We start from the raw sequence: 13,054 nt of genomic DNA, 5'->3' as shown, positions 1-13,054 counted from the left end.
TCCCTCCCTCCTTTCCTCCCTCCCTCCCTCCCTCCCTCTTTTCCTCCCTCCCTCCCTCCCTCCCTCCTTTCCTCCCTCCCTCCCTCCCTCCCTCCTTTCCTCCCTCCCTCCTTTTCTCCCTCCCTCCCTCCTTTCCTCCCTCCCTCCCAGGCGTCAGAAGCCCCGCCCCTCCGACACCCCCACGCGGGGGGGGGGGGGGCGTGACTCCGCGCACCGCGGACGAGTCGTGCGTTGCGAACGAAGTCTTTGAAACGGCTCGGGAGTCTGGAGTGAAGATAAACACCGAGGATTAAATTAATGGAAAAAAAAAAGAATAAAAAATGTAAAAAAAAAAGCAATTTGGGTGTATTTCATATGGAATGTGCCGGATTTATATCCCGCCAAAAATAAATCACTTACACAGGTCTTTATAATACATATAGGGTGAGGGAGTGAGGCGAGAAGGCTGCTCCACGTAACGAGGACATTCCCGCGGGAGCTCCGTTCGCCGCTCGACAGCCGAGCAGCTGTTCGACCCTTCTCGTCCGTCGAACCCATTTGAACGAAGAGTCGGAAAGTCGAACGACTCCCTTTTTTTTTTTTTTTCCTCGTCCTTTTCTTTTATTTGTTTATTTTTTTTATTTTTTTTTCCTCGTCCTTTTCTTTTATTTGTTTATTTTATTTTATTTTATTTTGTTTTTATTTTTTTTTTCCTCGTCCTTTTCTTTTATTTGTTTATTTTATTTTATTTTATTTTGTTTTTATTTTTTTTTCCTCGTCCTTTTCTTTTATTTGTTTATTTTGTTTATTTTTTTTTTTCTGACCGAACCGTCTAGAGCCGAGTCTGGAAAAACCCGTCGAACCCACCATCACCTGACCTCGCGGGGCCGTTGGCGAAGCTCCGGCTCGAGCTAACGCAGCGACGCGCGGTCCGGGTCTCTTCGCCGTCGGGCGGAAAAATGGAGAACGACGGCGACGGGGTTTCGCGCGACGGGCGGCCGGACGTCCACCCGTCCAAACCCGACGGGGAGGAGGAAGAGGGCGGCGGCGACGATGGGGGAACCGGACTCGCTGGTACGCCGCCAAATTCCCTCTTTTTGCGAAATTAGCTTTAGCCTCTATGCTAACCCTAGCATTAGCCGCCGCTTTAACCAGCCCGTATGTGGGGCTGAAGTTAATTTGCGTCATGTAAAAACAGCCCTCGGCAATAAACTGGGCCGTTCTCTCCCAGTTGTTTCCCGGGTTCCGAAATGCAGTGTCTGAAACAAGTGGGGTTCTGCTCATTGATAGTAAAGTTATTTATATTACCATACTACTACACTTCTACTACTACTACTACTACTACAACAACACTAGTACTACACGGTATATGCATAGGTTGTATTATTATATGTATTTGAACTTGCACAACTTACTACTTTTGTGTGAATTGTTTATATAAGTTTTATTGCTTATAGTTCTTTTTTACGTGTATTGACGATTTTGTATTTGGGAGGTATATTGAATGTTGACAATTACATTTTTTTTTTTGTAAGGCTTTAGGTTGATTGCAAATTTGCTTTATTTTTTTTTTTTTTACATTTTTGTTTTTTATTACTTACATTATAGTTGCCTATTGTTTTTGCGGTGACGCCGCAATTTTTTTGATTTTTAACAAAGTATCTGTCCATCTATTCTTGTACGCGTTTCAGATGACAGAGACAAGTCTAGCGAACCTGTGCTGCAGCCGGGCACACCTGTCAAAGCGCCGTGTGAGGCAGAGGGGAAGGTGACTCACCAAGCCAAGGAGAAGAGCCCCGCGAAGGATGCGGTGGAGCCACTAGAGGAGGAGGTTGATGGGCTCGACCATGTGGAAGAAGATGTTGAACGTAATCAAGGCGACTGCCCAAAAGGGGATGAAGCGGACGCATTGGTGAAGCCCAAAAAGAGAAGTCTGCAGTGCAAGGAGTGCGGGAAGAGGTTTAATCGGCGCGAGACGTTCAATCTCCACCGTCACTTCCATGCGCACGAGGAAGACCTCACCCCTCTCACCTGCAAAGAGTGCGGCCTCACCTTCGAACACCGCAGCAACCTCATTAAACACCGGAATGATCACAAGGAGGAACAAATGCTAACTCCAAAGAAGGAGGTACACACGTTAGAGGAGAGGGGTTTCAAGTGTTTGCAGTGTGAGAATCTTTTCCCGACAGCAGAAAAGCTGAGGGACCACAACTGTAACAACATTCCGGACAAGCCTTATCGTTGTCCCCTGTGCCGCCAAGAGTTCCAGTTTAAGGTATCCGTCATCAAGCACATGCAGAGTCACTCCCTGGAGAGCGTTGTTACATGCCAAGAGTGCAATCAAACTTTCTCTGACAGTGTGGCTCTTCGATGCCACCAGAGATGTCATGCTGCCCTGAAACCATATCAGTGCCCTGAGTGTGGCATGGTATTTAAACATTATTCTGTCATGGAAGACCACCGCCGTAAGCACACAGAAAAGATGCGTTCTCATCATTGTCATATTTGTTTGAAGACATTCAGGTATGGCAACCTCCTGCGTCAGCACAAATACCTGCACACGGGCCAGAAACCGTTCCGCTGCCCGGAATGTGGAAAGACATTTGCCTTCGCTCAGAACATGAAGACGCATCTACGTCAACATAAACTTCTCAACACCTCACCCCTCCCTTCTGATGAACCCAGCAAAGATGCCCTAGTAGCGGTACCTGACACTGCTAATGAACAGGGGAAGGAGAACACAAGCCAGAGTGTGGAACCAAAATTTTTATTTAATTGTCCCCTTTGCTCTGAGACGTCCTACACACCTGCTAACTTGAGAGCCCACATGCTTATTCACGAGGCGGAGTATGAGAAACTGGAAAACAGACCAATGACAGAAAGTAATAATGAAGATAATCAAACTGAGAATTGGGAAAAGGGACTTACCTGCCCACACTGCCCAAGTACATTTTACAATAGACACTCTTACAATGGACATTTGTTAAGAGGCCACAGGTCTCCATCTCACTATTTGGAACACATGGCGGCAGCACCTTTAGCAATAAAACAACAAGTTAGTCCTTATAATGATCAAGGGAATTTGAAGAGTGATGGAAGTAACGCTAAGGCATACAAATGTCCACAGTGTACCAAAGTGTTCCGTCATCACTCTGTATTGGAGTTACATATGCGCATTCATTCCAAGGACAGGCCATATCAGTGCAAGGTGTGTGGCAAAAGCTTTCGATTTGGCAGTTACCTGCAGCAGCATCTCATCATCCACACAGGTGAGAAGCCATACAAATGTCCTGAATGCGGGAAAGACTTTGCTTTCCTTCAGAACATGAAAACCCATCAAAAGCTCCATCAGCAGAAGCCGTTCCGTTGTAGTAGCTGCTGCAAAGGTTACAGCAACGAGGCCCAGCTTAAGCATCACATGATATCACATAAGGGACAGAAACCCCATAAGTGTACCCTCTGTGACAAGAGTTTTGGATTGGCATATTTGCTCCGTGATCACTTGAACACACATACAGGCGAGAGACCCCATAAGTGTGATGAGTGCCACAAATCCTTTTCCTGGATAAGCAGCCTTTTTGTACATCAGAAAATCCATGCTCGCAAGCGCCCAGGTTTAAACCAGTTGAGTTCATATCCAGCAGGTAAGAGCAGAGGTAGAAGAGGCAGGAGAGGTAGTAGGTTGACGCCAAGCTGGTCTCGATCCGTAGGAAGCGCAAGCATTGTTGCCGCTCAGCTGCCGCCATTGTATCAAGTTCCAGCACGAAGGGACACTGAATGGCAACCCAAAAGCATTCCAATCCCAATCTCCCAATCTCCCATGTTATCAGCCCACGCCGAATTACAGACCAGACAGCAAAAGGAACCATGGCTGTCTGGGGTTCCCCCTCCTCCAGTTCAGTGGAAGGTTGATGGAGGAGAGGTAATGCCTGTTCCGTTGCCTCAGCAGTCGAATTCATTCCAAGAGCGTGCGCAGTTTGACAGCTCACCACAGCCAGGCTTACAGCAACGGCATGGGCAACATCCAGAGGGTGTCATAAATCCAATGACTTCTCATTCTGACCCTAGTTCACAACCATCACACATGAAAGAGAGCACGTATCGGATTTCTGCTTCCCTTCCTGCCATTATGCCAAAAACGGCCAGTCCATCAGTGGTCAGTGAGATCAAGCAGAACAGGCAATCCCAGCCTGAGACTTTGAGTGGCACGCCCACCTCAGCAGCGGTGGCCTCCACTAGCTCTCCATTGCACAAATTTCCGGCTTCTCCAACTTATTTGGATGGGGCGGCACTTTGGAGTGTAAGGCCTACTTCAGTAGCCTCAATTTCACAAATACTGGCAAATAAGCTTGTTCAGGAACTTCAGCAGGCGAAACGGCCAAGTGCCCAGATGTCAACCCAAATGTCTGTAAATGAGCCATCCACCGCTCATAAAAAAGATGACAGTCGAGTGAGAGAGTTAAATATACTTAAAGTAATGCCACCCGCTGTTAGCCAGTCAGAAAAGGCATGGAACGGATCCGAGCTGCAAAAACAGCGGTCCCCAAGTTTAACAGTTGTGTCATCTTTAGCGCAAGTAGATCAAAGCAAGACCGTGCCAAGTTCAACTCCAGTATCTCATGCACTCTTCCAGTCTATCCCAGGGATTCCAAAGATCCTAAGCCCTTCTGACAAATTATGTGGCAATCCAGAGCTTCAGGCACAGCAAATACAGCAGCCATGCTGGGCCAATATACTAAACCAGGCATCCACTCAAAAACTCCCCCTGTCGCTACAATTTGACCCTCAGCGTTTTCCCCATGGTCTAGGGACAGCAATCTGGGGTTTCCAAACAAATCCCCTGGCCGCTCCAGCCTTGCTCACTGGTCAGCTCAAACCAGGAAATGGGCAGGAGCTGCAGCATCAACCAATAGTATCTGGAACTCAGATCATCATAAATCAGCCTCCATTTTTCTCATCTCCACTTGCTCCACTCCCTCTTGCCTTGCCCGGCGCCCGCCCCCTTCATTCTGTAGCAGTTGGCGCGCTTGCAAGACCGCCGTTCCAAAATATATTTTTTACACCCCAGGCCATCATGAGTGACAGACCACTCATGCCACAGACCCTGTCCTTACCTCACCTTGTCCCACGCTTGGAATCTCAAAAACTCGGAGGCCGTTTGCCTTTTGCACCAGAGCGGCTTCTTCAGTGTATGATATGTGGACACTCTCTTCCTCGGGAATTAGATCTGCAGTTGCATTACCTTCAACATTCTCAAGGAGAGATTTGACTTTGGTAATTGAGTTTGGTATTCTTTCTTATTCTGGAGTTTTGGAATCTCAAACATAGGATGTCATTGATGCCGTTAGCAATTTTGATGTGGCAAACGTCGTGCGCAGTTGATAAAATATCTATCAATCTGTAGTTGGTACATGCCATTACAAACTTTGAACTGCATATTACACTGTGTGGGTATACTGTATATGTATATGCATGTGCTATATTTTGAAAGAATCTTATTTTCACTTTTAAATCGATAAAAAAATATTTAAAATATTAAATAAAATAAACCATCTGTCACGTTGCATTGCATTTAATTAATTGGCAATATCATTTAGCTTACACAAAAGTACTTTTTATATTATGTACTATTTTTAGCTGTGTCACATAATGTACAGTATATGTGCCTTTTATAAGTACGGTCTGCATGTCTACTGTCTTGGTGTTCTAGGCCTAGTTTGATCTATGATCGTAGACGCAACGAGGTGACCTCACTTGCAATTTTGCATTGCCTCCAAGATGCTAAAACAGAATATTTACAAGGATGGGAATGTGGGGGTTAACTTTTTCAAGTTTCAGTTCATGCGGAGGGAAGGTTACTGGCTAGTTTCCAGTTACCACTATCTATACTCAGAACAAACCCAAACAAGAGTATTCTGTAAAGTTTAGGTCAAAAGTAAAATATGTTCAAATAACCAAGGCATATTTAAAGATGGAGGAGATATCTCATAAATAGACATTGGGATCGTCTGCCAAGCGGATCTGTGGTTTGCATAATATTGCTTAATTTGTTCAAAATGGACTTTGTTTAAAATAAACTTGCCTATCTGTACATTTTGTCCTTATTTAAATTGTGTGACAGCAATCGGGAAACTTTCGTGCAATCAAATTAAACACTCCTCCTTAGTATAAGTCAGTGCGCCACTTTGTTTGGTGAAGGAAATGCTTTATGTAGCAGCCTTTAAATTTATTCCATTAGATTATATTTGGAACTTTTGCCTGTCGAGTCAAAAGTATTTACACTGGCAAAGGTTTATTTTTGTTGGAAAAAAGCCTGATTATTCTCTGACTGGACCCACAGAAGGCCAACTCATGTCTGTTCTATGTTAATGGACCCACTTAGTAACAGTTTGAATTATTTTATTACTCTACATAAAACACATCATCCATTTGTAAAAGAAAGTCCCTGAGTGTCTCTAAAATTGTAAATGTGCCCTACTACCTCTATCCACTGTTTAAAGTGAGGAACCTCCCAGGATGTCCATAAATGAACAATAAAAATGCATTTGATGATAGTATTGACTTGTTCTGTATTTGAATATACTCGCGCAGTGCCTGTTCAAAAGAGGCCTGTTCAGAACGGGCTGCACTGTTCAGAACGGGGCTGCACTGCTGACGGAAGTGACTCAGACGCAGAGCTCCTGAAGCGCCGCCCCGTTGCTGCCGCACAGACCTGAGCAGCTCGCTGTTGGCTTGTTGGCCTGTTCGCTTGCGCCAAATTGGACATCCTTGGGTCCCCAGCGGTATACTCTCCAAGTGTGAAGTAGATTGGATGAACGGTTGTCGAGATAATTGAAGGACATACAGATGGAGATTCCTTCCCTTATGCTTAATCTGTTTTGTCTGAGGTTATTAATTTAGTATCAGCTGTGTTTCTCAAACAAATTGAACGAGGGTAACAAGTCTGAGAATATCGTACAGTATAGTCATGCATAGTGATGATTGTAAATTATAAATTGGATTGTTCCATAGGTTACTGGCTGTATGGATGATTTATTTAAAATCACAGGCATTGATGAGACTTGATACAACTTTTTCTCTGTATAACTACATGATTGAAAGAGACAAACTTAAAAATACTGTATATTCCCCAGGCAATCTTATTTCCCCTGAATATTATAGTTCAGCATGATTTTTGAATGCCAATTTTAAATGACTACATTAAATGACTTTAATGTAGTCATTTTATTTAAAATAATTTAATGTTTAACAGAACGCTGACTTGAGAAAATATTTTCTTCCGATTTGATTGTAGATTTTTTTTATAATGATCTTCATTGACACAACTTGTGAGTTCATACAATCATTTTCAAACATAACATGAAAAATGTCTTGGAGAGAGACACATCTGCACAGGCCATTTGTGAACATACAACACCGTGGGAGCGTTCTTTATGGAATTCCGTGTCACAATTCACAACTACATATATATACAATATTATAGTGTATAATAATCCACAAATCTGCATTAACATTTGAAGGTATTTGAATTTGGAGATTTTTAAATGCAAAAAAAAAAAAAAAAAAAAAACAACGCGTGTTTGGGCGTTTAAAAGTTTCAAGTGTTAAAAACCAAGACATTTTCAATGAAATATTTCAATGAAAACAAAGAAGTTTCAATGAAAATGTATTGTCTTTGAATGACGCCTCCTTCCTTTGGATGTATTGCGTTCCAGTCCACTTCAAGGTAATTACCCTGTAAACTCAATTCTGCCCAAACGTACAGGTACCAAACACTTCTTGCAGCTTTTGTATGAAAAGTGAGGGGACCTTTATTCCTCTTTTTTTTTTTTTTAAATACCTATAATTGTGTCACGACAACATTTTGGAATCAAAACACTGCGAATAACAATTTGGAATTTGTAGTAAATTCCATTATTATATCAGCTAAATTGTATTTACACATGCAGAAATGTTTTGCCTCATTTTTTAAGCTCAATTCACCTCCCTTCTCTTCATTTTGGATACAAAAGTTTTGTCACCAAAACCCCCTTTTTTTTGTATTACCCTCCTTTGTTTATCATACACGTTGCATACATAACAACTCATACATAGATTATGATTTGTCTTCCTTGACTGTTTATATATATTTTTCTCATTCTTTATTCTTTATTCTTTATTCGTTCGGTTCGCTGTCCCGCGTCTCTGCTTCCTTTGTTTTTTTTATGTCGCGTTCGAAGGAAAACGAAAGCTCACCGCGCATGCGTCGCCGCCTAGCGCTGCCTTGCTAGGAGACGGGCTCTGCTAGCGACATGTGCGGCCTGGCCCTTGTTTGTTTTCGGGCAGCCGACCCGTGTGGCTCGCACTGCTACATCGGTCGATGCGGCGCTATATTTGCACCTTGAACGGCCCCGGTATGGAGCAATCAAGCCCCCGCCCCTGAGTCATTTCTAGTTTAATTTAAAAAAACAAACAAACAAAAAAAACAAACTAAAAAGTTAAAAAATAAAACAGAGGAGTTGATCATCTGCAGCATTAGCTAAATGTATGGCCGCATCCCGGCGGCCAGAGAAGGCGCGTTAGCAAGCGTTAGCTCCGTGGAGTTCCACGGGGGCGACAGTACGGCGAGATGGACCCGGGAAATAAACGCTGCAAGTCGGGGCGGAAATGGGAAAATGACAGCGGCGCTTCGGCTGACGGGAAACCCGATGGTAAGTATCCAACATAAACGAACCAATTATGAGCAAAGTGTTGCGTTATACAAGCAGGCTGTAGTTGTTTTAGACAAAATGTTAGTTGTTGATATTAGCGTTTATTTTTGCCAGTGCCTTATTGCCAGTGTTATTGTTAATTCTTAGGTGTATTTTATGTTGCAAATGTTCTATTTTTATTCTGGGATTAATTATTATTATTATTATTATTATTATTATTATTATTATTATTATTATTATCATCGTTATAATTATTATTATTATCTTTATAATTGTTATAACATTATTAATAATAATAATAATAATAATTATTGTTGTTGTTGTTGTTGTTGGCTATTGTCTTGATGCGAGCTGCTGTTACACCAGGATTTCTCTATGGGGATAATAAAGACTATATCTATCTTATCTGTCCATCTTTCTGTCTGGTTGTCTGTCTGTCCATTTATCCATCGTGCAGGCCATCTTGAATCAATTCATATTGACTATATGCACATAGGTGTTGCACTGTTTCGTATCTGAGCTTCACCTTAGGTTATTTATTTGTTTCTTGTTTTTCCAGCTTTGTGATAAGGCCAAGCCAGTGTGTTACATCCTTATGTGTTTTAGACTTTGAATGCAATTAATCTTTCAGCGCCTTGTTCTCCCGATCCCATGTAATATATCCTGCCATCCAAGAAATTGATTCAAATATGAACTGTTTTTATTTAAATTTTTGGATTGGCATTGCAGTCGCTCTTAGCTGCTCCAGTTGAAAGTCAGTCCTATTTCCAAAGACAAATTTAACCTCAGATACCTCAGTACTACTCATCTGATTCACTCATCTCAAATTATGGTATAGAATAAATATCACCCTATGTATTGAATTAATTGAGACACAAACTAACTTAAACAAAGAGGGGTAGTATACTTCCCCAGGACACAACCTATGCAGTTTCAGAACATTCTCATGATTCATTTCAAAATTAAAGCCCCATAAAATATTGGTGTAGAATGAATATAACCATGCAGTCTATGGCAATTCGGAAAAGTTCAGACTAGAATGAAACGGAAGCTTCAATAATAAATGAATAAGTAATTTTTTTAGAGTGTAATTTGCATTGATAAACCGAATGCAATCACATACCGATAGTACTTCATTGATCCCCCATGGGGGAAATTTGACGTCTTGTCAATATACTGTATATTGGCCTTATCACCCAGTACATGAAAAAAATATATAATGCCATACTGCACAATTTAAAATGTTATGAATACAATTTGAATCAATGCTTTGGAAATAAAAGCCCTTCATTCTCTTTATAGCTGACAAATTGTTCTACTCCGCTGTAACTTAATTAATAAATATTTATTTTTCTTTGGCAAAACGAGTGGCCTGACCTCACATTTTCCCTTTCTTATTCTAGGCGGGCTTTTCTGCTGTCTGGATTGTGGCGAAGCTTTCAAAGAGGAAGCAGCCTACTCGGAGCACCTCCATCAGCATTCTCAAGACAAATCCGGGGAAAGCTTTGACTCCTTGTCAGATGGCCTGCACGATGCAGAAGGAGATGGTCAAAAAACATATCAATGCAATCAGTGTTCACTCTCGTTTGTTGACTCAAATGACTTTCACTCACACATGCTGAAACATCATGATCAAGCTCTCCAAACTGAGTTTGGCAATCAGAGTAATCCTCCGACGATGAAGCAGCATGTTTACGAATGTCCTGACTGTGGGAAATGTTTTGGTGTTACTGGACACCTTCTCAATCACCAACGCTCTCACAGGCAAGCCTCTAAATCAGTTTTCCACGAGCTTGAACAACTGAAAAAGAAGTCATTCCAGTGTGAGACATGTGGTCGTAGTTATTCCCGCTCATCAGCTCTTGATGCCCACCGTCGTTGTCATGAGGGAAAACTAATAAAGCCACGGAGCCGGGCTGCAGTAGATGTATTTCACAGTGATGAGCCGCCTGTGGAAAGGGAACCCAGAGAAAACCAGACAAATGAGGCACCTGAAAAACTTTTTAAATGTTCTTGTGGTAAAGCCTTCCCAGCTTTGTCGCGGCTGAAAACGCACCAGCGCTTTAGCCGCAACAGCCAGTGCTCCCCAGAACAGCTTAAAGGAAAACCAAAGAATCTATTTAACAATCTATTTCACTGCAGCGAGTGTAAAAAATCTTTCAATGGCCGTATTGCCCTAGTCCAACACCAGCGTTGGCATTCTTATTCAGCTGAGGCTGCAGAAAAATTTCCATGTGAGGAGTGTGGAAAAGTTTTTGTGACTCTCACTTTCTACTACAAACATCAGCGTTTGGCACATAGTCAGGAGGCCCCGGCGAAGTCATTCCTCCATCAAGTATGTCAGCTTCAGAAAAAGGCCTTTGAATGCAAGGATTGTGGGCTGAGGTTTTCACGAGCTTCAGCACTGCAGTCCCATCAGCTTCATCATACCGATGTCTTCAAAGATACAGTGAAGGGGGTCCAAAGGCCGTCCTCTGCACTACCTCAACATCATGTCAAGGAGGGAAAGAAAGAGGAAACCCAGCAATTATCAGACAAAGTTGATTTGCAAGAACATCCTCAGGCCACCCCGGCCGAAGGAGATGCCAACGTAAATGACACAGATGACGATGTGGAAGGTTATGAAGCTGGGGACTTCAACGTGGAGGTGATCAGTGCTAGTGAATCAGAGGAAGAGGACCCATGCCAGGGCTTGAATCCTGATCTGGAGTTGCTGTGTGAATCAGATCACGAAGTAAAAGAGGAGCTGGAAGTAGATGTTGATGTTTCTACCAGTAATCTGGTTTTAAAACCGGAGATAGATTTGAAAATCGTACAAATTGATTTTGAGCAGACTGACGACCACTGCACACCAGATATTATTGAAATTGAGGATAAAACCCCATTGGAAAAGTTTGACTGTCCAGAATGTTCCCGTTGGTTTTCTAGCACTTCATTGTTGCGCGCTCACAGAACATGGCATGAACTTCGTAAGAAAAAAACTTGGGCTCAAGGTCAGCCTTCAGCTGATCATGCTTACACATGTGACATCTGTGGCCATGAAACCAGTAGCCGTGTAACACACTACAATCACAAACTAAAGCATAAGGACGCCAAACCAGACAAGAGTATATTGGACCAGGCTGCTGGACTAAACAAGAGTTTAAAGTGTGATGAGTGTCAAAAGTGTTTTTCACGCATGTCAGCCTTGATCTCTCATCAGCTGCATCATCCTAAAAGGAAACCATACCCATGCCCAAATTGTACAATGTCTTATTCTCGGGCAAGTGGCCTCTATAATCATATGAAGAGTTGCCAAGCTAAACAAGAAGAAAACGATGATACGCCTGTGAGCAGCAAAGTGTTCAATCCAAAGAAAACACTTCTAGGTCCAAAGATTTATCATTGTGAACAATGCGGGAAAGGGTTTTGGTCTTTAGGAGCTTATTCCCATCACAAGCAGAGTCCGACTCACTGCATAGATTTAAGGCAGAAGAAGGAGCCTGTGGCATCTTCGCAATCTGTTAATGCACATTCTCGCTCCAGTGTTAAGGTTGCATGTCCAGTCTGTGGTAGGAAATTCCGTCACAAGGGTATTATGAAATCGCACATGCGGAAGCACGAAAATGGAAATCACAAATGCGAACTGTGTAGCAGATCTTTCAGCCTTTTCTCCAGCCTCCTCAGACACCAGGTTGTCCACAGCACTCACATCGCTCAGTTACTCCCACCTCCTGCAAAGTCTTTTCAGCATCAGGTTGAGCAGGTGAAAAAGAACGCGTACAGCTGCCCCGACTGCGGGAAGCTGTTTTCCCGGGAAAAGGCGCTTCAGTTCCACATGAAAAGCCATGGGTATGAGACTGGATACCCACCGTCTTCACCAAAGTCCACCATCAGAAACGAGGAGCTCCAGTGCTCAACCTGCCTTGCCTATTTTAACAATAAGTCCTCCTTACGTGCTCATCAAAAGCTGTGTATCAAAAGGGACGGTCAGGCACTTGACTGTGTAATACCAGAAAAATCACCAGGAAAAGCTCCCCTGAAATGTTTCAGCCCCGGCACTTCCTTCACCGCTGCTGGCTCTGTCCAGGATCATGCAGGACATCGGGGGAAGGGAGAAACGAAAATCAGAGAAAAAGGACGCTCTAAGCGAATGAAGGTGAATGCTGAAAAAAAGGATACGGGAACAATCGAGGTTAAGTTTGGAAATGACACAAATACCTCTGATTTGAAATACAAATGCAAAGAGTGTGACAGAAGCTTTTCCGTGATCGGAGCACTGAATTTCCACAAAAGAATTCACCTCAAAGGTCATAAGTCGCGTGCAAAAACAAAGCTGTCTCGGTCTGTAACACTCAAGAAACAGGACGAACCAAGTAAAAAGCCATTTTACTGTTCCGAATGTG

General features: G+C 42.9%; 2 protein-coding genes across 2 annotated transcripts; both read left to right on the top strand.

Moving 5' to 3' along the window:
- Positions 1-922: 922 nt before the first annotated feature.
- Positions 923-6,445, top strand: LOC307234218 (uncharacterized protein). Its single transcript, XM_080005829.1, has 2 exons — positions 923-1,053; positions 1,671-6,445. The coding sequence occupies exons 1-2, from the start codon at positions 939-941 to the stop codon at positions 5,246-5,248; spliced, it is 3,693 nt and encodes a 1,230-aa protein (XP_079861955.1). The 5' UTR covers positions 923-938; the 3' UTR covers positions 5,249-6,445.
- Positions 6,446-10,274: 3,829 nt separating this feature from the next.
- On the top strand, positions 10,275-12,805 carry LOC307233360 (uncharacterized protein; the record flags this gene model as incomplete). The annotated part of the gene is made up of 2 exons (XM_080004688.1): positions 10,275-12,637; positions 12,702-12,805. The coding sequence occupies exons 1-2, from the start codon at positions 10,285-10,287 to the stop codon at positions 12,803-12,805; spliced, it is 2,457 nt and encodes an 818-aa protein (XP_079860814.1). The 5' UTR covers positions 10,275-10,284.
- Between the last annotated feature and the right edge of the window lie 249 nt (positions 12,806-13,054).

Source organism: Zeus faber, assembly GCF_960531495.2.
Source record: "Zeus faber genome assembly, chromosome: 8".
NCBI classification, from domain to species: Eukaryota; Metazoa; Chordata; class Actinopteri; order Zeiformes; family Zeidae; genus Zeus; species Zeus faber.
Note: the sequence above shows the minus strand (reverse complement) of the source record. Positions and strands in the feature narration are given on the sequence as shown.